This window comes from Aptenodytes forsteri, unplaced genomic scaffold, assembly GCF_000699145.1.
Source record: "Aptenodytes forsteri isolate BGI_AS27 unplaced genomic scaffold, ASM69914v1 Scaffold56, whole genome shotgun sequence".
Taxonomy (NCBI): domain Eukaryota; kingdom Metazoa; phylum Chordata; class Aves; order Sphenisciformes; family Spheniscidae; genus Aptenodytes; species Aptenodytes forsteri.
The window spans coordinates 174,139-200,022 of NW_008796213.1; the positions used below are offsets into that span (position 1 = coordinate 174,139).

At 38.0% G+C, this 25,884-nt stretch overlaps 1 protein-coding gene across 1 annotated transcript in view; it reads left to right on the forward strand.

Annotated features, from left to right (window-relative positions):
- Nucleotides 1-1,749: 1,749 nt before the first annotated feature.
- Nucleotides 1,750-25,884, forward strand: part of KDM5A (lysine demethylase 5A) — a 49,491-nt gene continuing 25,356 nt past the window's right edge. The window contains exons 1-14 of the mRNA XM_009288317.1: nucleotides 1,750-1,823; nucleotides 2,879-3,001; nucleotides 5,501-5,671; nucleotides 6,169-6,303; nucleotides 11,603-11,708; nucleotides 12,260-12,348; nucleotides 15,377-15,535; nucleotides 17,976-18,095; nucleotides 19,211-19,369; nucleotides 20,984-21,165; nucleotides 22,948-23,110; nucleotides 23,945-24,064; nucleotides 25,378-25,572; nucleotides 25,679-25,860. Coding sequence (XP_009286592.1) covers nucleotides 2,882-3,001; nucleotides 5,501-5,671; nucleotides 6,169-6,303; nucleotides 11,603-11,708; nucleotides 12,260-12,348; nucleotides 15,377-15,535; nucleotides 17,976-18,095; nucleotides 19,211-19,369; nucleotides 20,984-21,165; nucleotides 22,948-23,110; nucleotides 23,945-24,064; nucleotides 25,378-25,572; nucleotides 25,679-25,860 — 1,901 coding nt within the window. The 5' untranslated portion in view covers nucleotides 1,750-1,823; nucleotides 2,879-2,881. The remainder of the gene's footprint in view (nucleotides 1,824-2,878; nucleotides 3,002-5,500; nucleotides 5,672-6,168; nucleotides 6,304-11,602; nucleotides 11,709-12,259; nucleotides 12,349-15,376; nucleotides 15,536-17,975; nucleotides 18,096-19,210; nucleotides 19,370-20,983; nucleotides 21,166-22,947; nucleotides 23,111-23,944; nucleotides 24,065-25,377; nucleotides 25,573-25,678; nucleotides 25,861-25,884) is intronic.

The window sequence follows — 25,884 nt, forward strand, 5'->3', positions numbered from 1 at the left end:
TCGCCTTCCATAGGCCTCGGCGGTGTCCGCGCCGGGGACGCCGAGGAACCCAGGTAGCCTTTGACCTCGGGGCTGGGTTTTGTAGGGCTTGCGTTGGAGCAGGTGGGAAGCTGGTAGTGCGTGGCGGTGTCCGGGACTTCACGCTCTTTTTACTTTAAAAAAAAAAACCAAACAACCCAACGGCATGCTTGGGAAAACTGCGAAGGCATCGTGGGTGAAATCAGGCGTTTGCTGCGGGAGGGGGGAGAGGGAGGAGGGAAGGTATTTCTTTTTAATGGATCGTTGTTTATAAACGTGATCTTTAAAGTGTTAATAGAAGTGCGGCCAACCTGTTTGTGCAGGGGAATTATGTTTATGCGTAGCAGTTTAGACGGTAGAAGCTTAATCTCGCCGATGATTTGATCGTTATTTTATGATGACTTGCCCTGTGACCCGGTAAACTGTTTAGACGAGAACATCAGGCACTTTGGCAAAAGGCGGTTAGATCACTTCATAATTAAAGTACACATAAACTTTAACTACAGCCGTAAAATAAGAGAGTTGAAAATATTGAGGGAGAGGATGAAAGAAACTGAAGAGAGAGCCTGTAACTGAGAACAACTTGGATACGGGGGTTGCTGATTAGATTTCATGATCCTTCCTCTCCTTCTGACCCGTCCGGGTTGCTGGAATCTGTTTAGTTGGTTTAATGACGTGGTGAAAACTTGACCTCCAAGGGGCTGCCCTTTCTAAAATAAGCAGAATGGCTTAGGTTGAGAGGCCACAAGAAACTGATCCGGATCCCGTTCATTGAGAATAACTAGAACTTTCCTGGCCATAGAACGCATTTGTATTTCTCCGTGGTTGCTTGGCTGTTTGCATTGCAGGGTTTTGCAGGATGCATGCGTCAGGTTGATTTGCAACCTGCAATAAGGACTAAATCAGATGCCTCTTACTAACCTTACTGATTTATTATTCTTTTCCATTATTAGAAGCTGTAAATATTTTACGATTGTGCTTGAGGCCTTTATGTGCTGCAGCAGTGCAAATAATAAATATTTAGTGTGGCTTGTCCACCTGGAATGGGGTGTCCTTACTCTGTTGTATTTACTGCCAGGTAGACAATCTACTATAACTTAAGCTTTCTTAAAAAGTACTAAAAAGCTGAATTACATGTGTTTTGATGTCGTAATACAGTTTTGAGAGATGGGGCTAGGAGGCACTTGTGGTTGAACCGACTGCTGACTGTGTTGACAAAGTCATTATTTAAGGTTGCATTTCTGTTAAAGAATTGGACTCCTGACTGGTGGTCTTATCTTTATTGAAATGACTGTAGACAAACATGAAGAAAGTTAGATGCATAATAATGTGCTTTATTTAGTGTTCATCACTGTTGACGGTGAGAATTTTGCAATGTGCAGGATATATGGAACTTGTTCTAAAGTAAATGAATAACCAAAAAGCTACAGGATATCTCTCATATTTAAACTCGGTATGAGGTAATGCATACTGAAATGCTTTGAACCGTATTTTCTTTTATATTTTTAATTCTGTGAGGTTCTTTCTTAGAGCTAAAATATTGTGGGAAGAACGTTATTTTAAAAGCACAAGAATGTAATAAAATTGGAAAATGGTATCACCAGTTGTACTGAAAAACTAATTTACTATTGGGAGCTTGTTTATTCAGACATTGTTAGGGTCTTATGTTTTGTGCATTTTTTGAGAAATTTCCTGAAGCAATAAAATGTCTTTCTGTCTCTGTTCAGGACTGGCAGCCTCCATTTGCATGTGAAGTACAAAGTTTTCGTTTCACTCCACGAATTCAGCGCCTGAATGAACTGGAGGTGAGCTTTTCCACTGTTGATATAATTTTGTGTTTGCACTGAAAGCAGTAGGTCTCCTTGCTTGAGATTTGCATCTTGGCAGGTTTCTGGATGGGGGAGACTTTAGAAACCCATAGACCACATCGGTGTTTATACTTGGCAGTGGCAGAGTTCATATAAAATCACTCTTCACGGCTTTGAGAAAAGTCTGGTTTTTATTTTATTACCCAAAATAACCACAAGAGTTTTTCACATTCAACTGGAAATGTCCAAAATGAATGCCAAGTACCATGTTGTGTAGTAAGAGCAGCCAGTGTCTAGCCTTCAGAGCTCCACAGGCAATGAATTTCTTCTCTTAAAATATTTACTGCTGTTCTTAAGTCCCTGGTTACCTTATACTGTTTTGATAATGCCTTTTAAGCCTCAAAATGAACTGGTTTTTGATAGGCTTATTATGGTTGGTTAATTTTACGATTCAAAAATGTATGGGAGCTTTCTTGAAAGCAGTATGAGTCCCGTTCTGCCCTGGTTTTTCCTTTTCTCTACAACATTTCTCAAAGCCTTGCTCTGTTCATATACCAAAACATCATGTATCATTTGGCTTGTAAATGGGTCTCCTTATGGAAAGTGATTTGAGTACTCCAAAAATACTCAAGGGAGGAGGCTCTTCTGTATGGTTAAGGCATATATAAAACCTGTTTGTAACTCCCCGCCCCTCCCCCCCCCCCAATGTATAGTTTATTAATTGCTCTTGTGTTTCTCCCTGGAATGCTGATTTTTCATAAGTACACATTTTGGTTTCATACCAATAAATTGTTAAGTAGGAGTTTGGTTTATAGGATCTTAAATGCAGAGAGAAAAGCATATACAATTTTCCGTTTGTAAAGATCTTTCTTTTTATCAGTATTTCTATTTCAAGGGTTTTTTTTTAATATGACTAAGAAATACCTCACTTGCCAAGTTACACTTTGAAAATGTAAACACTGTAAAAGCTTGTCATGTTTTTTCTCAGGACTGTAAGGTATTGTCATGCTTGTTTTGGGACATACGTGTATGTCTGTCTTTATTGATTGCAGGCAATGACAAGAGTGAAGCTGGACTTCTTGGATCAGTTAGCAAAATTTTGGGAACTCCAAGGATCCAATTTAAAAATCCCTGTGGTGGAGAGAAAAATACTGGATCTCTATGCTCTGAGCAAGGTGAGTAAGCAATTGTAGGCCTTGGTCAGACAGGGACCTCATTTTTCATTCAAGCTCAAGAAGCCAAGCAACAGGGAGGGCTTGTTTTACAGCATTAATCTCATTAACACAGAGATGAAATGGGAGAGTGTGGACAAAAAAAATGTAGTGAAAGAGAATTTTTAAATTGAATGGTTATGGCAGACATGTCAGGCATAGTTAAATCTATTGCCTTTGGTTGGATTCTACACAGCATGTATTCATTACCTTGTATACAGCTTGAACATCCTGATGTCAGCTGGCCACCTGCTTTTTAGTTCTCCTTTTTTACGTATGGTAGAGCTGCAGGAGGTGGTTTTTGAGGTGTGCAGTTCAGCTCCTGACCTAGCAATTCTGTAATGAATTGTTGCTGTAATTGCTCCTTCCTCTCTCATAATAGAGGTTTTCCACATGACATAAACATGCATCTTTGAGAGTTTATAATGTCAACTTCTGGAATAATTATTTTAATTAAATTCCAAAACAGGCTAGGCTTAAGGCTGGCTAGAAATTTATACTACTATGGTGGTGTTTGGTGTGGGTTTTTTCAAAGTTTGCACAGAAATAATATCTATGTTGGAATTTGCTTTTTTTTATTGGTAAAATATATGTACTGTTATAAACTTACCTGCTAAGGATGGATTCTTAATATAAATAGGTAGATTTCTTCTTGCAAGGTAAGGAATTAAGATATGGTAGAGGTAAGGAATTAAGATAAGGTAGTTCTAGTGCTTCTAGGTTAGAGCATCAGTTTCCATTCCATTCCCCATCATCCATTTACTTCTCTTAGGTAAGTAAAAATGTAAAGATCTGAATAGATTTTATTTTTAAGGAAAGAAGCCATAGTCTTTTGGACAGTCTGGAATTACTGATAAAATGCAGAGAAAAGCTGATAAAATGTCTTTCAGTATTTGGTTGTGGTTTTTTTTTTTTCTTGTCTATGGTGGTTTGCTGGGATATGCAGAATATCATAGTGGTACTGGGAAATATCTGGGTCACTGTTATGATCTGGAACTTTTTAGTTGACTGCAGATAGCAGGTCTAAGCTTATTTGGTTACTTAGTGGCTTCTCTAGCCATTGTTCATGTATAGATAATTTTAGAAATCAATTTTTCATGGATGTGTTGAAGATAAGTTGAAATTTAGGAATAGTTTCATTTAAAATGGCTTTTCTAGTACTTTGCTGTATATATGAGGAAAAATAATGGTCAATAATATTAACGTTTAATCTAAGTGTAGCTATCTCTGATTATAGGAAGAGCCAGAATTAATTTGCAGATAGCGGTCTAAGCTTATTTGGTTACTTAGTGGCTTCTCTAGCCATTGTTCATGTATAGATAATTTTAGAAATCAATTTTTCATGGATGTGTTGAAGATAAGTTGAAATTTAGGTATAGTTTCATTTAAAATGGCTTTTCTAGTACTTTGCTGTATATATGAGGAAAAATAATGGTCAATAATATTAACGTTTAATCTAAGTGTAGCTATCTCTGATTATAGGAAGAGCCAGAATTAATTAATTTATTTGTCACTGTCACAATTAGGCTTTTAAATTTACCTCAGCCTCAAAAGTAAACCGTAAATTTCACTCCAGTAACAAAATGTTTTTGCATTGAGTTTTCTAACAGTCTGTGAAACATAAAGCATGAAATTTGGTCCTCGTGTAAAGAAATGTAATGCAAAACTACACTGTTGTAGAAATGCTATTAGTCTTACAGTAATATAAATTAAATTACAGTCCATTTGGGTTTAAAGCTACTTGGCAGTGAAACTGTAAAGGGAATGGAGGCAATGGAACTGTGGCCAGTGTTTCTGAGCAAGCAACTCATACGCTATTATGATCATTGCTTGGAGGCAAATGGTCTTTTTTCATTCTATGTACATATTAGTTATATGTAAGCAGTGATAGTTCTGTATGTGAATTACTAGACTCAAACCAATTGAAGTCAGGTGTAAAAACTGGACTGAGTTAATTGGAAGGTAAATTCAGTTTCTCCTCTTTTTACAGTAGTCTCTCTTCCATTCAGGGTTTTGTGAGAGTTTTTATAACTCTGAAGTTGTGAGCTCCAATGCTTCCTTCTGCCTGGGGTCTGTTTAAATGGGCTTCACTTCTGGCCAGACTTGTGTTTTGCATCAGAGTACAAGTCTGGTGGGAGTTAAGTTTTCAGTTTGTTCTGATGGTGGGGTTTGTATTTGCTTTCCAACACGTCATAAATCTTAGTTGTTGGACTCCTCCTGTCTAGGACAGTATGCAATTTACATTTACTAGGAAAATTGTGATGTTAAATGCATTAAGTAATGAGGATAAGTAAGTGCTTAGTTATTAAAGTACTAGTCCTGCAGGAAACAAAAACTAAATTCAGGATTCTGTCACTTCTCAATAGAACCTTTTAACATTTAGGTTGGTTTAATTGATTCTTGGTTTATGCAAGGTGGTGAGAGCAGCTCAAAACCCTTAACTTTTTTATTTATGTGTTTCAGATTGTTGCCAACAAAGGAGGCTTTGAAGTAGTCACTAAAGAGAAGAAATGGTCTAAAGTGGCAAGTCGGCTTGGCTACCTGCCAGGAAAAGGCACAGGGTCATTGCTCAAGTCTCATTACGAACGGATCTTATACCCCTATGAGCTCTTCCAGTCTGGGGTTAGCCTTATGGTGAGACGCTTCTCTTTCACGATATGAAGAGGGGACCCAAACTGCATGTAGAATGCTACTTGTTATTGCATACGAAACTAGGACATAGAGTCTACGCTTTTAGAAGCTTTGGCTATGTAAACAAACTTAGAACCACCCTCATACTTAACCTGTGACAGAATAGTGCTAGAAGTTGTAACGTGACCTTGCGTAGTTATTTTCTGATAGCCATTTCTTTATAGGACTGAGGCCAACCCTATTGGGAAGGAAAACAGGGCAAAAGATGATATGATTAATTGGAAAGATGTCTTTGTCTCTTTCTTGATAAGCTGGCGGTTGAGATTCAGTTTCCTTATTTAAACGGTGCGTGGATTAATTGGCCTCTTGTCCAAATGGCATGTGTAATGCTGTGTGATTTCACTCATCCTGTTTCTTAGCAAACAGAATGATTCACAGACCATGAAATGATCAGCACTGCCTGATCAATCAACCTGGTGTCCTGTGCTCTGATCCTCTAGGGCATCCAAAAGCCAAACTTGGACCTTAAAGAAAAAGTGGAGGCTGAGGACCTCAGCTCAGATGCCCAGGCTTCCCCAAAGCAGGCTTCAAGAATGAACGTTGTGCTGAAGAGAACGAGGCGCGTCAAATCCCAGGTACCCCTGTTAGTTGGCTCTTACGGACAGAGAACACTTATTCCTTCCACCAGCGCAGCAGTGTTGGCAGCGCAACAGCCTTTGTCTGGCTGTGGGAGCGTGCTGAAAAGTACCACCAGGAAGCAGTCTTCATTTAAATAAAATCCAGAGAAGGATGTCTCTCTGAAGCCTGATTTGCTTACGGTAGATGCTCTGTTTATCTAAAAACTTTCAAAAGCTGCTTTTTGTTTATTGACAAGTGGCCTATGTACCTTGGTAGCCAATATAGCTGTGGAAACTAAACAGATAAAAAGCCATTTGTGAAATGATGAAGTTTCTGCTTGTGCAAAGTTCGAAAAGTTTTTAAAAACTTTTTAAAATATGCCATTTAGTTATATGAATGCAAATATGTGTCTAAGTCTTCGTTAATTGTGGAAATTGCACTTGGGACTAATTATCTCAAGCTGGACAGACTGTTTTTGTGAAGAAATGAAACGGATATGAGGGCAGATGCTGAGTGATGGCTGGAACTGTATAGGATTTCCACAGTTTTTCTACTGAAAAGCAGTTTATTTTCATCTGGATTAGTGGTGTTATAGGAACATCTGACATTGTACTAGGTGATACTAAATCCTGGGAGTACCCCCCAGTAAATCGCAAATCAAACTGAATCACCACCATTTTAAATGCTTCACCATCAGAAGTAATCTTGGAGGCTTGTCCTGATGGCTCCATTGCTTCTATTGCATTATTTAAAGCAGGCCTTCACCTCTTGACAAAGATTTCTATTGCAGGCGTCATCCTAAGGCTCTTCACAGCAGGTCTAGTGGCTCCCTGCTGGCCAGTCAGCGGGACATGGGCGAAAGCTGGTTTTATATGCAACAAACTTACTACTTGCTTGATGCCATTCTAGACTTATTTTAAGCACCACAAAAGTTTTTTCAAATGCTCTTAAACTGCTTTTTTTCAAATCCATCTTTCTTGTCACTGAGAGATTTGAGTATCCTTTATAAAACTTCATCTTTTTCTCTGATGCCATGATTGATTTAGACTAAATTGTCTTTTTTTAGTTTGTTTTCTCAACTTACTGAAGCTGATGATGTTACTTATCATAGCCATATAACAATGCATCACACAAGCAGTCTCAGGCTATGATCTTACCAGGTGTCTCGAATCATGTGTTGTTAGTGAGCTATCCAGAAAAACTGAGAACGCTGCAGGAACTGCCACAGTCATTCGTTAGGTGGAATTCTGCTTTGGATTTGAACAAATCTTGTGGGATAATGCCAGTATGCCCTTTTTCTCGTGCATGGTATAAAGGTGTCACTATGTTATTAAGATCCTGTGGGATCTTTTCTCCTGCTGATTTCAGTAGAATAATGGTACTTCTCATTTTTCCTTGCTGGAAAAAATGATTCTGTGGTTATCGTGGCACAGTATAGCTGCTTCGTTTCATTTAAAGGGGCTGCATTTCAGAAATGAGAGAGATGATTTTACTTGGGTCATCTGCAAAAAGTGTGTGTGTGTATATATAAGTACCTTTTATTAGCCCTGTAGCCACGCTATCTTTTAAGCATTACAGTTATTAAAATGGCTCAAATGAGTTCTTTAATACAGGAAAAACTCAACCTACTTGCATAGCCAAGAGAAGTATTTTTTGGCTGTGTTGGAAGCTATGTATAACTCTTAAGTCAACTCTGGAACTGTATTTAGAAACAGATTTGTTCTCAGTAGCGCAACATGGTAGAAGTGTAAATATCTGGGAAACATTGAGAAATTGTTCCAGATTTCAGTGCACCTCCTTATTGTAGACAGGACTTTGTTTATTGTTTGAAGTGCATACCTGGAACTGTACCAGAGAGTGTCTAGATAGTCTTCAGAGGACAGGTAATATGCCAGTAATGTAAAAACCTGCTAAATAAATGTCATTCTGCTCTAGCTGAAACACCTGAATGATTTGTGTGTAGCGTGCCGAGTAGTCCAATGCCTGGGTGGTGAGCATGGATAACTACACTGACCTCTGCATCTCAGTAGATTTTTTCCAAGTGCTAAAAGTACTTTTCCAAAAATGCTCTGCATCTTCCTCTTGCAGATAACTTACCTAAGAATGGGTGATGAATAAGAAAGCATAAAGACAGTAATCAGAAATTACTGAAATAAACAAAGATCCTCAGCAGTAGAAGCGGGTGGCAGACTTTCGAAAAGCAAATTTTTGAATTTTTAGAGAAAGTGAAAAATGAAAGAAAATAGGGAATGAGAATTCTCCTTTGTGAAAGATGGGTTGGGAATCTTTGGATACTACAAGCAAATGTCAGTTGAATACATTGTCTCTGAATAGGAAGAGGATAATTTGGTGATGAGAGATTCTGCTCAAAAATAAACTTAATGCTTCATTCTCTTTCACTTTTCTCTGAAGAAAGCTATCACAAATAAAAACTGGAGAAGGGCAACTGAATTACTAGAGGCTTGTGAAGAAAAGGACAACAAAAAGTAGAATGAACTTACATTAGGAAAAGAGAATATCCTTAAGGAAAGGTTAAATTTAGGAGAATACTTCTTTCTTAGAAAAGAGTGGTATATCTTCATAGATGATCTGTTAGGGTGTGTTTTAACTGGCAAGGGATTTGTCTAATGAGGTTACATCATGATGGTTTCTGGTAGAGAAATGGAACAAAAAGATAATGAAGTGCTGTCTTTTCAAAGGATATTAACTTAAGGTCCAGAGAATTTTCTGAAAAATTAAAACCAATTGTAAGTAGTATATCTGCTTTCAGGTTTCTTTTACAAATTTGGTTGATTACAGAATTAATAAAATATGCTTCCTTCTTTTTAATTTGAAAGATTTCCTTCCATGGGAATAATTGTGTGAAACAAAAGAACTCTGGGAGATGTTGACAAATGCCCAAAGCACGTACAAATTTTGATTCTTGGTTGTAACTATTCTGGTCTTGTGCATTGGGGGTGGAGGGGTGGGGATGCAAATGTGTCAGAGTTGATGAGGGTGGGACAACAGAAAAAGATAGTGTGTGACTTCAGTATAACTGGATCATGTTATTAGGATTCGCCCATATACAAGAAAAGCCTTTGGATTGTACTTTCAGTTGAGAAGGTAAAAGAAACAAAAATATGTCTGCATCCTTCAGGAAAAAGAGGAGCCTAGAATAGAATCACAGTTTAATCAAGTTCATTTTGCTTATATGGAAAAAATATAATGCAAAAGTGTGGTGGTGTTTTGTGTCGTTAGCAAAGAGAAAATGGCAAGAAATGCAAGATTTCCGCTTCCATGCATTCACAGTTTTGAGTTTGGCGGTTTTTAAACAGTCTTAAAGGACACTGCAGAAAGACTACTCACTGAGGCTTCTGAATGCTTTTGGTATTCACACCTTAAACTATCAATATCCTGGCAGTGTTCATAATGTTATATAGGAATCTGATTTTTAAAAAACATTTCCATTTCAATATGCAACCTGTTCTTTTTGAAAACTGTATAGCTTTTTCCACCTAAGCATGAATGGAATGCATCCACTTAGGTTTAGTAGAATCCAAGTAAATCTGGGCGATGGAGTTATGAAAATATATTTAGGCAATGCATTTTTAAACAAGCTATAAAACTGAAGAGATGTTGCTGCATGTTAATGATTTACTTTTAGTAAATACGATAGTAAAATTATTTTACAGTTATCATTGAGAAAATTATCTTAGGTCACAATAGCAGGAGAGAGAAATTGTGGAGATTGTTCATAAATGTTGCTGAAATGATGGAAAACTGTACTGTGCTGAGAAATGTAATGTGGGTTGATGCTGTCAAGTCCTGTTAGTTAGTTGAGAGAAAGGATGAGCTGTTAATGAATTTCAAATGGGAACTGAGGGACTATGAAGTCTGCAGGTGGCAGGCTTTCCTGTACAGCAAAAAAGTCAGTGTTTCTTATGACTTGTTAGCCAAAAAGTGAGGAGTTTATGAGAAAAATTTGCCAGTTAGTGTGCAATTTCAGTGTGGAATTACAAAGTTGGTAAAATATATCTAAAGTGAAAATAACTTAATAGCAACATAGAATTTATAAATGTGCAAAATTAGAATATCAGAAATAATCAGTTTGGAAGGATGCCGATTAGCATACTGCATACACAGTTCAGTGGGAACAGGGACTCTAAATATCACTAAAAATTCCTTAGAGTAATAATGCCTAGGAGACAGTATCTCTTTTAACGTGTTCTGGAAGCAAGAAAGACAACTGATTTAGACTGAATAAATGGAAATTATCTTCTTTCTTTTAGATTTATTGCAAGTGCATTTAAACTTGTTTTTTTTTGTTGTTGTTGTTGTTTATTGATTAAAAATTGAGTGCATGTCACCCCAAGGGAGCTTATTTCATGCATGATATATCAGGCCATAACTCTTTGGAAAACAACAGGTGAAGTGTCATCAGTAAGTTACTTGAAGATAACCTTGTTGGAGTTAGATTTGCTGAGATCTTCTAAGATGAGTGAATTTCAGGAGGAAGATTGCAAGTGGTGAGAATTTGGTGGCTTTCTAGATCAGCTTAGAAAGCGTTTTCAAAGTATAAGGAGGCAACATAAAGAAAAATACCAAAGTGCTTGCATTGCAGGTAAAAACAGAATACGGAAGTTCTTTTTGCTGTTAGGTTAGTGGCAATGATGTGGGAAAATGAGGTAGATGAGTAATGGGGAAACAGGAAGAAGTTCAGTTGAACAGAACACTTCAGGAAACAACACTGTCAGGGGCATGGAGTTGTCTCCTAATGGGTCTTCTCACCTCTGATTTTGAGGTTGCAAGGGCACCATGAATAGGTGTGATTTCAAGAGTTGTACTCATAACATTTCATCACAAATAAACCCAGGAGCAGCCAAGCGTAAGGAAGTAGGTTGGAACTCATTTGTGTTGTGTATGTGTCTACTCAAGGAAGCAGATAAAAAAATCCTGTTGAAACAGGATGTGTTAACATTCAGGCACTTGACTGAATCATGGTGATTTTGGAAAATACTGCTGTGGCATTTTTCTTACTTATTTTTTTGCTAAATGTCAAACCTAGTTCTCTTATTTGCTGTATAGGTGGCTTTCTGTAGTTTATCTGTAATCGTAAATGGGAAATAATTTGGAAAGTTGGGACAACAATGTTGTCTTTTATTCCATTTGCATTTGTTCATTGGCATTAGGAACAGAAAATTGTGTCTTTTCGTGCCTCTGTTTCCTTTCTTTTGATGAGCTGATGTGAGAGAGTGGAATATAAACAAATTATGAAGAGACCGGGAGGGGAAATATAGATGGTTTGTGCTGATGTGGTCTTGTTTTTATTTTTAGGCGGAGGCAGGAGAAATGAGTAGAAATACTGAACTGAAGAAGCTGCAGATCTTTGGAGCTGGACCCAAGATGATGGGGCTGGCATTGGGAGCAAAGGATAAAGAGGGTAATTAAATCTTGGGCTCATCGCTTTGTAAAGTAACGAGGCTGTTAAATCTTTCTGCATGTCTCTAGAGACAACATTAAGAAGTAAGCAAATCATTATAACTGGAAAAAGAAAGCTAAGTATTCTAGGGTTTCATTCATGAGAGAGACTTACAGGGTACTTCATGTAACTTGGCAAAGTTTCAGCCCTTTATGCGTTATATAGTAACAATAACAATTAAGCAGCTGTTGCATGAACTAAGTGACTGGAAGGGAAAACAGGATTTGACAATACTGAAACTGATCCTACCAGCTAAGTGCACAAATTATAAGTGTAATTCACTCTGTTTTGTGAGGCGATTGGGATCACCTGTGAGGATAAGCAAAATATGTTTTGCTAATCCCTGTTTATTTTAGGTTGGCCAGGTATAACAAGGCAGTTTTGTTTTCTTTGGACTGTCAGGTAGTTTCTGATATGAAAGGCGGGGTACCAGGCTGACATCTGTGGTGTTTTTGCAAGATAAGTCTATCTTGATGTGGTATTAATAACATTTAACTTTATTTTACTTCCAGATGAAGTGACACGAAGACGCAAGGGAACCAGATCAGAAGCATTTGGAATGCAGATGAGGCAACGCAAAGGAACTCTTTCTGTCAACTTTGTAAGTTTGATTCCTTTGCTGTGATTTCTGATAATAAAGTCATTGATTTATTCAGTTTTTTTTTTTTTCTAAAACACCCCCACCCCCCAATAGATGAATGGATGGACACTGCAGCAGATGATATTGTTATGGGAAGAATGAACAGTATTTTGAAAAATAATCTATGCTCTAGGTTTCTGTTTTAATCTTTCAGACAGGAAGAATGTCGCAACATGAAGGTACTTGCTGATCATGGGTTTAAGGGCTTGCTTTGCCACACAATTCTTGCATGCCTTCAGTAGCTCACTTTCTATTTGAGCTCCCCTTTGTAGAACAATTATAATACTGATTCTCTTCCTTAAAAGATATTTTGAGGTGCTCCAGTACTTCAGGAGTTTGGTTTTTAGTACTTCCAGCTTTCTTGTCTTTTCTGGTTTGAGTTTAAAGTAGTCATTATACAAGTCCATGCAAGAGAAACCCCTAAGGGGAAAAATGAAATGTTTAGCACGCTGATGTTTGACCATGGAAAAGCAGTGTATAGTTGTTCTTAACGTCCTTCATAGCACATGGCTTGACTTCTAAAGTGTCATAATTTAACGTGTATGCAACCATGAATGAAGGTGCATGCTTTTAATGTCTTGAGAATTAGACTCTTCACTAATAATTCAGCTGTTCTTTTTTTCTTAGCCTGAGAATACTTACAAGGGCTTATTTTAAATTTCAACCATAGAAGGCCAAGGCAACCGAAAGTCTCTAGTAATCATATTTTTATATGTGGAAATGCCTCCTGGGGAAAAAAATGTGGGAGAAGTTGGATATTTAAAAAAACAGATCATTGTGCCATTGCAGCTAAGTTAGAATTTGTGCAACTTGATTTTTTTTTTTAATTGTACCACTACTAATTATACCACTACTGAGTATATGGTGTTCCTAGGCTGTGTAAGTGTTGTGGCCGTTTTGTTTAAGTATGCTTTAATTTAAAAATACTTTGTCTAGTTTCTGTTTCTTTATAGAAAACTATATTTTGTTTACTCTTCCCATTTACTCCTATTTATAAGAGAAAGTGAAAATACTGTAGCAGCAAAACTGCTATTTTGGAACTGTATTGCTGTAACTGTAATCTTCTCAAATTCTGTGACTTAGTACTGTTTGATTCCACACTTTTTTATATTTGGATGAGAGATCTTCAAGGAAAACAGTCTTTGAAGTGCACAGGTGATAAGTTAGCCTTACATAACTTTTGTCTGAAAAATACTGTGCTGCAGTTTTGTGTATACTTCTCCCACATTCATTTATCTTTTATTTCACAGTTAGCATTGCACAAAAATACAACTTTTTCTTTTTATCCCCTCCCCCCTGATAAATATAGTTATATATCATCATAGTCTTACTGTGTTTTGTTACATGGCTAGGAGGCTTATTTGTGGTAATTGTGTAATTGCAGATCTGCTTGTTGTGATTATGTATTTCAATGCAGTCTTTGTATTTGACAAATCATCACTTGGGCTGACATAAAAAAGATTGCATATGTTAACATGAATTTGGAGAGAAGGTGGTGTTATCAGTGATAGGTAACTAGTGAGTATCATAGAGTAGCCTCCTCTTACGATCGCCATTTTAATGCATTTTTAGTTTTGGGAAGAGAACCTGGAAATGTCTGCTAAGGTACCCTCCCGCTGTTTTATTTACTTGCAACAAAAGGAACTAGTTTGGTGTTTTAGACAGATATGATATTCCATGAGGGTGGGTGCGTGGATTTTTTTAAAAAGAGGAAAATGATATGTCTCTTAATGGAACTGCATTATTTTTTAAAATTGTTTCTTAAGAAGCCTGAGCGATCTTCTTTAGTAGTATATTATTGCATAGCTAGGAAGTTGCATACTTAACTAGACTGGTGTAACCAAGATGGGGTTGATATCAAATATTTAACACAGCTGTGTGAACCTAATCAGCTGAAAAGCACATGTTTTTGTGACATCTTGATGAAAATAACAGACCCCAAAAAACCAACCCCACCACTTCTGGTGTTATTTTGAGCTGCGTGAAGGGAATATGCATAGCCTGAGTTGCCCGGTGACTGACGGGAGTTGTAGCAGAATGTGGAGCAAGTGTTATTCATGAAGATCATGTAGTTATTAAAAATTTATACAAAAGATAATTTTTTAGCTGTGATAAAGTAATACACAGTTTCTTCATTTAGATTATGTTACAGATCTTCAGTACTCTATTAAATGTTTATATTAACTTAAAAGTCCTTTGGAGAATACAGGAAGCAACAGCAAAGAAAATTTGAAACCTGTTGATACGGTTTTCTCTTTGGTCCCTGAGAATATCTCCCAGTGAGTGTTGTTCTTGTTGAGAGATTATCTTGGACAGACACCTGCAAAAATTGTTTGCTATTGTGTTGGGATTAATACTTCTCTCTTATCATTTGGAGTTTTTATCCTTTATTTTGGAGAAAATGAGAAAGAAGTTGATACCTTTACATGCAGTTTCCTTCCCTTCCCCTTGGATTTTTAGATTGAAATCTGTAGGTTTGTGGGGTTTGTTATCTCTTCTTTTCCATTGCAAAGATAATCACTGTACTGTTGCAAGTGATAGCATGTATGTTTCTGAAATAGTTTTTGGAGATATTCCTCAGCCATGTGCTCTTTGTAGGGATTTAGTTTGTGTTGTTTTCCATGATAGATGCCCAAAGAGAGGGAGAGCATGAAGTTCTAAAAACTGTAACCTACTCTTTTGCCTTAGAATAACGTAAATGAGATGCTACTTTGAGTTATAGAAAACAATTGTCCAACTGAACTGGATAGTTATTTTGCAGCACCCAAAGTCCCCCTGCCGCCCACATGTTACTGCTTTGGGAAATTGAAGCATAGTCGTTCCTTATCAATGCTTCTCAAAAACCAGAGGAGACTGTGTTGATGTTCATATATCGGACTTTAGGATTACATTCTTTGTTCCTTAGTTTAAGGCAGACAGGTTCTGGATGAGGAAACTTTTTGTAACTTTTTTCTTTTTCTTTTTTTTTTTTTTTCTTTTTTCTCCACAGGTTGATCTGTATGTTTGCTTATTCTGTGGCAGAGGAAATAACGAGGACAAACTGCTACTGTGTGATGGATGTGATGATAGCTATCACACTTTTTGTTTGATTCCTCCTTTACCTGATGTACCCAAGGGTGACTGGAGGTGTCCGAAGTGCGTTGCCGAGGTACAGTTCAAGAACTACTCGAGCTTTGTATGTATACTTGTGTTCCTGGAAAGATGAGAAGAAGAGCAGTTGAGCTCAATGCCGTTCCATCTGGGTAGAAGCTATAGTTTTGTTTGGAATATTGTCAAGATGAGCTGTGAATCTCCAGCTGTTCTTGGTTGATGAGCCATAGGGAGAGAAATGTTCCTTCTAGAGCTTGGGCATAACCTTTGTTTATTATGTAGCCCTGTGACAGCTAATACTTTGGCCTTTGTATGCCAAGAGCTGAAACTCAATTTGATAAGCTGGTAGTGGGAAATTAGGGTGAGAAGTAGGGTTGTGATAGGTGTTTCAGCATAATGATGAGACATTTTGTAAACTGTGAAGTAATCAAAGTATGCGATTTGGGCATAACAGGGAGCTTTGATTATTGGGAAGTCATTATAGCATTGTTCAGAATAGTTTGTAGTGGAAAATGAAAGAACTAATTTAAACATTTGTAGCTATTTTAGATTTGGTTTAGACTAAAAAAGGAACTGTTGAGGCTCCGAAAGTGGAAGCTAGTTGAATTTCATTGTTCAAAAAAGAAGACCTACCAAGTTCCAAGAGATGACTGATCAGCAGCCTAAAGGCAGCGACCATCATTTGATTGGCTTGGTATTTGTCTTAAGAAAACAAATTTTGCAAGCTCAGGAAACTGGTGGATGTAAGATTTGGAGGAAGAAAGCTTACTGTTTTTAATGGAATTTTGTGACTGGCTTTAACTTTTTAGACTGTGTTTTTTCCAAAAGGGGCAGACACACGCACACGCATGCACACACACACACGCACACACACACATGCCCATTTCCCCCCACATCTCCCACACCCTTCCCGGCTGTGGGCTTCTGCTGTGTTTTTTATGGTGGTGTATGAATAGTTGTGCAGCCACATAATGAGGTGGATCAGCTCGCTGCTCTCTAACCCTTCACCAAGAGAGGTTAGGTTGTCAGATGAACTCAGGCAAATGCTGTTGTGAGAGAGGTGGAAATTCATAGTTACAGGCAAGGGAAAAGATACAACTAACCCTTTGGGCTGCTGCTCACAGAATGGATTAAGCTGCTTGTTTATTGTTCCCTAAGAGAGAGCAATAAAGGAGTATTAGCAAACTACAGCAATCCAATGTGGAAGTAATTTAGAGAATATAGTAGTAAATATAGTGACTGCAGTGGTTTAAAAATGTGGAAACTCACAAGAAATTTCAGTACTACTACTAGTAAAAACAGGGATATGTTGTTCCCAAGGAAAAAAATACTCATGTAGGGACAAAATCAGGAAAGTTAAGGTGCCAAATAAGTTGTTACTAGCAAACGATACAGAAAGTACTTGAAAAATTCTGGAAATACATTGAAAGTAAGAGGACGAAGGGAAAATACATAACTATATTATGTAATGGAGGGTAAAAAAATAACAGCAGAAAGATGTTTGAAATGCTCAGTAGTGCTTTTTGCCTCAGTTTTTACTTTAAATGTTAATTGTGCACAGATGCTTAATGTAACATTAACAGCAGGGTGCTGGAACAGAAGCTAGGAAGAATAGGGTAAGGGCTCTTTTATATGTATTCGGGTCAACATTCTTTGACAGTGTTTACAGATGTTGTAGATTCTGTATTGCAGGCTCCATTTAAGAACTACTTTGATAAATGTTGGGCATAGTCTAAGGATAGTTCCTCTTGAAGAAAAAGAAACTACTGATCTCTTGAATTCCTTTCCAGTCCTGTTTTTATGACTGAACAGCTATCAGATAGTTCTATGTCATGTTTGTGTTCAACTATGTCTTGTATATATAAACATTGTGTCAGATACAAAGGGGCTGAAAAGGACGCTGTAGAAATGGGTGGTGAGAGTAGCTGAAATGTGAACTGGTGTTTTTTGCACTCTTGGGATGAATGGGGATAGAACAATGGAAGACTTGAAGATTTTCCATCAGATGGACCATGTCTGTTGTTAGCTGTGTTGCATTGTTTTAATTTCCTTCTTCCTCTTTCCTTCTGTATACTTTCACAGCACCAAATCAGTTGATGATTTGCTGACTTGATAAAACTGAAGCACTTGCAGGATTTGTGCCTGTGCAGTTATTCTGCAGGTGCTTGAATCCAGTGTGTCTAAGAAATGTCTTACGGCTGTCTAAGCTTCATGTGCACTTACTCTGTGTCTGGTAGCAGTAGATGATGAAACTTAGTTTTGGACAGAAAAGCAGAAGTGTGTAGCGTTGGGGTTTACTGTGTTAGATTAGCTTCTGTACAATTAATTCTGTTCTGTTTCCGTTGCGGTAGGACTTCCTCATCTGAGAAAAGCACTCAAAACTGATAGCTTATTGTGTTTGGTAAGGACTGGGATGGACAGTAGTTTTTTTTTTGCTACAAATGTAACTGTGTCATAATCTGCTGCAGGGAACAATATTTTTATGTTCTGTCTCCTAGGAATGCAACAAACCCCGTGAGGCTTTCGGATTTGAACAAGCTGTCAGGGAATATACTCTCCAGAGCTTTGGTGAAATGGCTGATAACTTCAAGTCTGATTATTTCAACATGCCGGTCCATGTGAGTTTCAACTTTTGTTGTGATTCCTTGGAGGGGGAAGAAGAGAAGAGGTTTCAGCTGATCCTGCATTTTTGCTGAGGCATCTTAGCTTTGTTTAAAGAGGCACCGTAAGCTTCAAAAATGTAAACAAATGATTTAGCTTTCTGGCATCTGGTCTCATTTCACCCTTTTCCTGTGATGGATAGATAGCTTTATTGCTTGTTAGGGTATGCCTATATATTGGCCATACTCTCGTTAAGTTCTTGCCTTTTTTGATTAATTGAACCAAGTATCTTGTTCTTGTTTGGCAAAGGGGTCTTCCTCCTGCCCTTCCTATGGCTTTTGTCTTGGTTTAGTTTGTTCAGAGGATAAATCATTGTTTGCCTCCCTGTTACAGTCTTTTCTCATAGACAAGTCAATAGACCGAGTCTTTCTGATAATCAGTTGTTTTTTTGTTATGCATCTCAGCAGCATTTTTAAAACTGGCGTTTCTGCTTTGGCACACTTCCATGATTCCACTGTCCTGTAGACTCCATGCAGCACCAAGCTCCTTCTCCTCCCAGGGTTCTTTGGTAATTTATGGGCATTCTTGCTAAAGCTTCTACCTTTTAAGGACTCCAATTTATGATACAACTTTGGGACACGGAGCAAAGCCAGGAACAAAGCTTATTTTACAAATAAGCTTCATAAATAAATGTATATAAGTAGCAGTTGTAATGAGCTACATGAAAACTACACTCTTGAAGACAATTCTTTATCTGAATTTCCTTACTGTTACTCTGAAGTTCTGGTCATTATCCTGTGAAACAGTTTGGACTTTACATGCTGTTTATCCTATTTGCTGCTTGGCTTATGCTGGCTGTCTCCTTCTCCCCTTCTTTTTAGTTGTACTTCTGGTAACCCCATCTTCTTTTTTGTTCATTCAGTCCCTTATGATGTGGCATCCTATTTCTGTTACATTGCAGCCGCTACTAAGAAATACAGATGAAACTGTATGACTTTGAAGATGGAGAGGAGAGAGGGAGTGGACTTGGTGTTTGAAAATTCATGGGGGATTAGTAATGATTTACTGCTTGAATGATAACTTTTATGTTGGGTCTTATCTGCACATACCTTAACATCTTTTCCGCTTTCAGATGGTTCCCACTGAGCTCGTAGAAAAAGAATTCTGGCGATTGGTGAGCAGCATAGAAGAAGACGTCATTGTGGAATATGGGGCTGATATCTCATCCAAGGACTTTGGAAGTGGCTTCCCAGTGAAGGATGGCCGACGAAAGCTGATGCCAGAGGAGGAGGTGAGGAACAGGATATGCAAACTGACCCCATTCTTTGTTCTGCCTAAGATTTCACATTAAGAATTTAGGTCAGAAATCAGTGTGGATTTTTTTCATGAAGAAATTACTTAAGGCTTTTGCATGCCCTTAACATTCCTTTTGAGCAGGACATTAATCTGATATTTTGGGTTCTTTTACAGATCTGGTTGCTGATAGCTAAGCTGCTTTTCATGATTTAAGTCACACCTATTTTGTATCACTTAATCTTAGCAGGCAAAGATGTGCAAGTTGTTACAGTATGTCCGAGTATGAGGAGACTGATAAGATTTTTTTTTTTTCTTTCTTGTTCTGAACCTTTTCATTACAGAGTTAGCTACAGAAACATGATTCTAACCTCCTTAGGAGGTTCATAATAGGTAAAACAAACTAATTGGATTTAGCTTGTTTCTCTGACTGTGCATACTGTAAGAATGAAAAGATGTAGATACAGCATCCTGTTATAGAAAATTTTATAAAGAACATCTGGTAAGTATATTACCTATTCTCCTTCAGACCTTACTGTGGCATATCAATTTTCTGGCTGCTTATATGTTTAAATTCAGAGGAAATGAGAGTAAAGGTGTGGTTTCATGATCACACAGCACCAAATCAATTTATACTGCTCACTGGAAGAGGTAATCCTGCTCACTATTGTCTTCCACCCATACCTGCACCTTCCTACCTGTACCTTTGTTGGCTATGCAGTGATTGTGTAGCTGCTTAGTGAGTCAGAACTGCTTGTTCATCTATTTATATGACAATAGTAATTTAAAAAAATATTTTCTAGCCAGATGACTTAAGTCATCTGACTCACTGCATTGTCTTTATAGTGTCAGAGCAAAGTAAACAGCAGGAATGTGTGGCTGAGCTGAGGGTGTGACCAGTCCTTTCAGCAACTATGGGATATGCCTAAAATGATTGTGAATCTGTGCTAACAGCTTTTTTTAAGGAAAGACTAATGTTAAAGCACAGTAGTGAGATTTTAAGGCAGTCTGTTTGGATTCTCGGGTTTTGTGCAAATGGTGTGTATTTGAAAGTAAAGGTGGGATTGCTTAACTGGTGATGCTGTCTTCTCAGAAATGAGTGTGTAGGAATTTCTTCTCTTGAGAAAACTTTCTAAAATAATATATAAAGAAGATAAAGATAAAATGCCGCGCAGTAAAGCAGGTCTTAAAAAAGCTGAAATAATAACAAGATTCGCTGCGTTGTTTACAATCTTAAGTTAGCCTATTTTATTGAAGACTTCTATCTTTTGTTCTACTAGCGTTGCTGGTATTTGTTCCACCAGAAAAGCATGAAACCTATAAACTTGGGCGGGGAGGGGGAATCAAAGCCTAAGTATATAAGCCTTAATCCAAAGAAGATGGGCTATGTGTGTTGAAATACTAGGACTGGCCTTAAATCTTAGTCTGATTTATTGCTGACTAAGGTATTTAAGGAATTATTTCCTAGTTTTGATGCTTCATTGTTGCAGAATATTACCCACTGTCTACTGTAGAAATGGATAGGCTGATCTCTCCTTTGTACTTTCCTTTTCTGGAGTTGGTGTCCTTATGTTCTTCTGATTTGTTCAGAATTTTCTCCTTTTTTTGGCAGGATTATGCGCTTTCTGGTTGGAACTTGAATAACATGCCAATTCTAGAACAATCAGTCCTTGCTCACATCAATGCAGATATATCTGGCATGAAGGTACCTTGGCTGTACGTAGGGATGTGCTTCTCCTCATTTTGCTGGCATATTGAAGATCACTGGAGCTATTCCATCAACTACCTGCATTGGTATGGGCTCTCCTTTGTGCATCTACCTTACCCTGCCCTGTTTGCCATTAGTAAATTCGTAGTTCTACTTGAAAACGCCTACGCATGCTGATGACATTTTTAACCAAAAAGCTAAATGTGGTGAGCGGTCCATATTCTTAGCTGAGGCTGATTAAAAGTGAATACAGATAATGTTTTAAGCACTTCAGTGTTTTTCATTAACTGATTAAATATTCTTGTGTTGCCAAAAACCCAGTGTCACTGTAAAATCATGCTTTACAGGCTCACATCTTTTCTAAGAAAGCTTTTGGTTTTGAACTGAGTTACAGTTCACTGCTTTATGATTTAAAGTTGGTATGCCCCTATGCTGGAAATGGAGGCTGCTGCCTAGTGGCTTACACAGGCGCCAGAGCTGACAGTTCAGCAGCAGATCTATGTATACCCAGAAATACTCCTGTTCAAGAGAAGAGAAATTTGAAAGTAATTCTGACTTTCAGAACAATCCTAGAAGTGTTCTGGTGTTCAGATTTTGTGTTTGAAAAGAAGAATCGTGACAGATTAACTATTTGCATTGCAGTCTTCCCAGTTCATCAGGCTTGGTCACAGTGGATGGAGCCGGGGTGAAAGAGGGGGAAGCTGTGGGGAGCACCCCTTCAGAATAGAAAGTTTGTTGTACATCTGGTAAGGATGAGTTGATAGCCTTTAGACCGTGATTGCGCATTTCTGGAGAAGCATGTTTGCTAGTAAGATCTGATCCACAGGCTCAGGAGGGGGATTCATTTTGTTTTGGGTTCAGTTATTGTCCTCAGCATGCTATTAACTACATCAGTATGTGAGGGGTTTGTGTAAGCTGGTGAATTCCAGCAGCCCAGATGCAGTTGTAGTTATTTACTGGGGTTCACTAGCTGTGTCCTACCAGCAGGTGTCACTGAAGCCTGTAGGAACCACAGAAAATGCTGGACTGTGCCTCATCTAACTTTTGGGATGGTTGGTGACAAGATTATTAATACAGTTAAATAGTGCTATGTAAACGGTTTCAGATATTTCGGCAGACTACTGCTTGTACTTTTTAATGAAAGAAAATTAAAAAATAAACCTCAGCTCTATAGATACTATATCATTACAGTTTATTTTAGTTAAGACAAGACTGGAAGGACTGGAATAATGTGTTCTCAAGTAATTTTCTGTTTAGTTTTGGTCTTGTTAATCTCTTTCTTCCCTCATACTTAACTAATTCATGTTAGGCATTTTTTATCTTAAGAGTCCAGTGGACCACTGGTTTTCAGTCATTGGTTATGTATATTAGATGGCTTATATTTCATTGCGCTGTCGGGTGTTTTATTCTTTTCGCTTCTGCTTAGCTGGTATACTATTCCATTGGTTTCAGGAATACGACTACTCCAAGCCTAATTAAGTGAGTGGAGGAATACTGTGATCTCTTTTCTCTTAAACATTAGCTGTGACGGCCAAGGTTTTGTTTGTTAAACTTACTTTCTTCTTCCTAAAGGAAAATAATTGCCCATTTTATCCCTTTAGAGCATTGTAAATTATCTTCCACGTTAGGCATGTCATGGCAAATCTGCTGTCAGGTATGTTGAGAATTGTGTTGTGTAATTGATTTTTCAGATTAGAACGCTACATCCTGAATAAGACGGTTGTTGATTAAAGACATTTTTGTGTCTATATGCAAAATATTTGGCTTGTGTGGACAGTCGTGCTAGATTTGAGGTGTACTTTGCAGTTGGGTGGCACTGTTACTTTCCTTTAAGTAATGTGTTTATTACTGTGGTTGTGTTTTGTTAGGGGAGAGCCGAAGACATGGTATGGCGTGCCCTCTCATGCAGCAGAGCAGCTAGAGGATGTGATGAAGGAATTGGCTCCTGAGCTATTTGAATCCCAGCCTGATCTCCTGCATCAGCTAGTCACTATTATGAACCCCAATGTGCTGATGGAACATGGTGTACCAGTGAGTAGCATATGAGCATTTTTTATATAAGTACTCCTATGCGCTCTCTTTTTTCATTCTGTGCTGCATTTGAGTAACAATGGTTTGGCATAACTCTGAAGATTTTTTTATAGTGGACGTTTACATAGTCAATTCATTAGTTGTGGGATGTTTTTTAAAGCTGTTTTCTAGAATCTTCTCTAGATTCACCATGAAATTTAAATTATCTTATATCAGAAGTGAGTGTGCCAAGCTTCTTACATAAAATACCTTACAGAACAAGTGTACATTGTGTGTTACATTTACTTTTTAATTTAAAAAAACCCAAACAAACCACCCTGCCTTAGCAGCAAATTTGTCTGTGAACTGCTTTTAATATCTTTTGACAGTAAATGTTCAGTAGAAATCTCAGCATTACAAAATGCTTTTTTGACCAAACGTAATTGACTGCAGACCTTTAAGCAGCAGTCACTATCATTTGCTTTTGTCTTAGGATAAATTGCTTCCCTGGCAAATACCCCAACAAAGCAAACCATAAACTGTTTCCAGAAGCTTTTATGCACTTTGTGGTGTGATGGATTAAATGATCATAGAGAAATATCCCTTTTGGGGGTCATAAAGAGAATTTTCAACTGTTGGCTTATATATTCAGCTTTTTTGAGTAAGGCTATAAATTGAGGATTCACTTTAAGAAGACGGAACCAATCCTTACCACTTTTGGGGTAGCTACGTTGCCTGTGGTGTTACATAGGTAAAGAAAGTGGTGTTCAAACATCTTTTAATTATGTGTCTTAAACTCTGATTAAGTTTCATATTTTTTTCTTTTTTTTTTCCCTTTATCCTCACTTGCACTAGGTATACAGGACCAATCAGTGTGCTGGCGAGTTTGTTGTGACCTTTCCTCGTGCCTATCACTCTGGATTTAACCAGGGATATAATTTTGCTGAAGCTGTGAACTTCTGCACTGCTGACTGGGTCTGTTCTTTTGTATATGTTTGCTATGTCTCTGCTAGGTCACCTTTGCAAGGAGAGTGTTAGTAACTTTCTTGTCTGAAGGGTGGTCTTTTATGTTACATAGTATGTTTTACGTTTATAGTTCCTGGTACAACAGTTACTGCTGTGAGTTTCCATTACATAAAATAATTTTGATGAGCACATAATTTTCAGCAGCTTCAAACTGAAACTCTGGCATGTGGTCTTCATTTTTAAGTACTGATCTAACCAAAAAGTGACATCACACAGTACCTTTAGCTAGTATTTCTGTCATGCCTGTTTCTGAATTTGATACAGATTAATGTACTGTCTTTGAACAGCTGACAGTCATTTGAATGTTGGAGGTAGGCACATAACAGTCTTTTGTTCCCCTTTTGTGCCAGCTCATTGCACCTTTAAATCATATTATTGCTTGTTCTAATAGCCATGCCACACCAGAGCATAGCTTATGTGGATTCTTCAGTCAGTTGTCAAAAGTGTGCCCTATCACTGTACAGGGTTTACAGTTGGAAGTTATGATCTCATCTGTAGTTTATCTCTAACTTCTTTTTTGTTACCTTCAAATAGGAATTTTAGTCCTTAATCAGAGAATTTTATTCATTCATCAGAGAAGTTGTCTGCAGGACTGACAGTGTGTCAGTGTTCCTCTTCTCCTGTGCTCATGATGTAATCTGTGTATAGCCTCCTTGAAAACTGCTAAACTCACACCAGCTGTGTGAAATTTCCTTTGCTTACACAAAAAGTAACCAGAAATCTGTGTAGCAAATTCATCTATCATTTTATATTTTTTGCTTTAAAAGGCGCAAAATGAACGGTATCAATGTTGGTTAACTCTAGGCATCTTGTGTTAAATGTCTATGTCCAAGCATAGTAATACTCAGAGGGCAATGCATTCACCTTAGCTTAGATCAGATGACTTCTTTTTGGTGCCAGTTTCTTTCCACTGGAAGTAAAAAAGAGCTTAGGACAACTCTTAAACCTGTGTCTGAAAGTTAGGCACATAAGGTTATGGCAGATATCGTCCCCCGTCCCCCCCCCCCCCCCCCTGTGTTTTATTTTTGTCTCTTTTTCCTGCCATCTCTAAGTACCCCCCCCCGCACCCCCCCCCCCCCAGCATGGGTATCCTCTTTGTCCTCATCTGTGACATGATTTAAGGTTGTTATAATTGGCTCTGTCCCATAAGATACAACTTTCTTAGTCTCAGTCTTAGGTTTTGTCGAAGGAAGGAAAGTGGGAGCTAAGAGATCATCTTGAAACGTCTTTTCCTAGAATGATAGATGTCGGTTGTTTTGTAGCTTCCCATTGGACGTCAGTGTGTGAGTCATTACCGAAGGCTAGGACGTCATTGTGTTTTCTCCCATGAAGAGCTGATCTTCAAGATGGCTGCAGATCCAGAGTGCTTGGATGTTGGGCTGGCTGCCATGGTCTGCAAGGAGATGACTCTAATGATAGAGGAAGAGACACGGTTAAGGGAGTCTGTTGTACAGATGGTGAGTAATGAGACAACTCTCTTTCTTTGCTTGCAAAAGAACTTTTGCTTCCCCCTCCCCCGGCCTGGATTAGAGTTTTTAGCAAGTGTCTAATTTTTTTTCTTAGGGAGTGTTGATGTCTGAAGAAGAGGTGTTTGAACTGGTTCCAGATGATGAGCGTCAGTGCACAGCTTGTAGAACCACGTGCTTCTTGTCAGCTCTTACATGTTCCTGTAATCCTGAGCGTCTGGTCTGCTTATACCATCCATCTGATTTATGTCCATGTCCCATGCAGAAGAAGTGTCTAAGGTACACAAGATTTCTCCCCCCCCC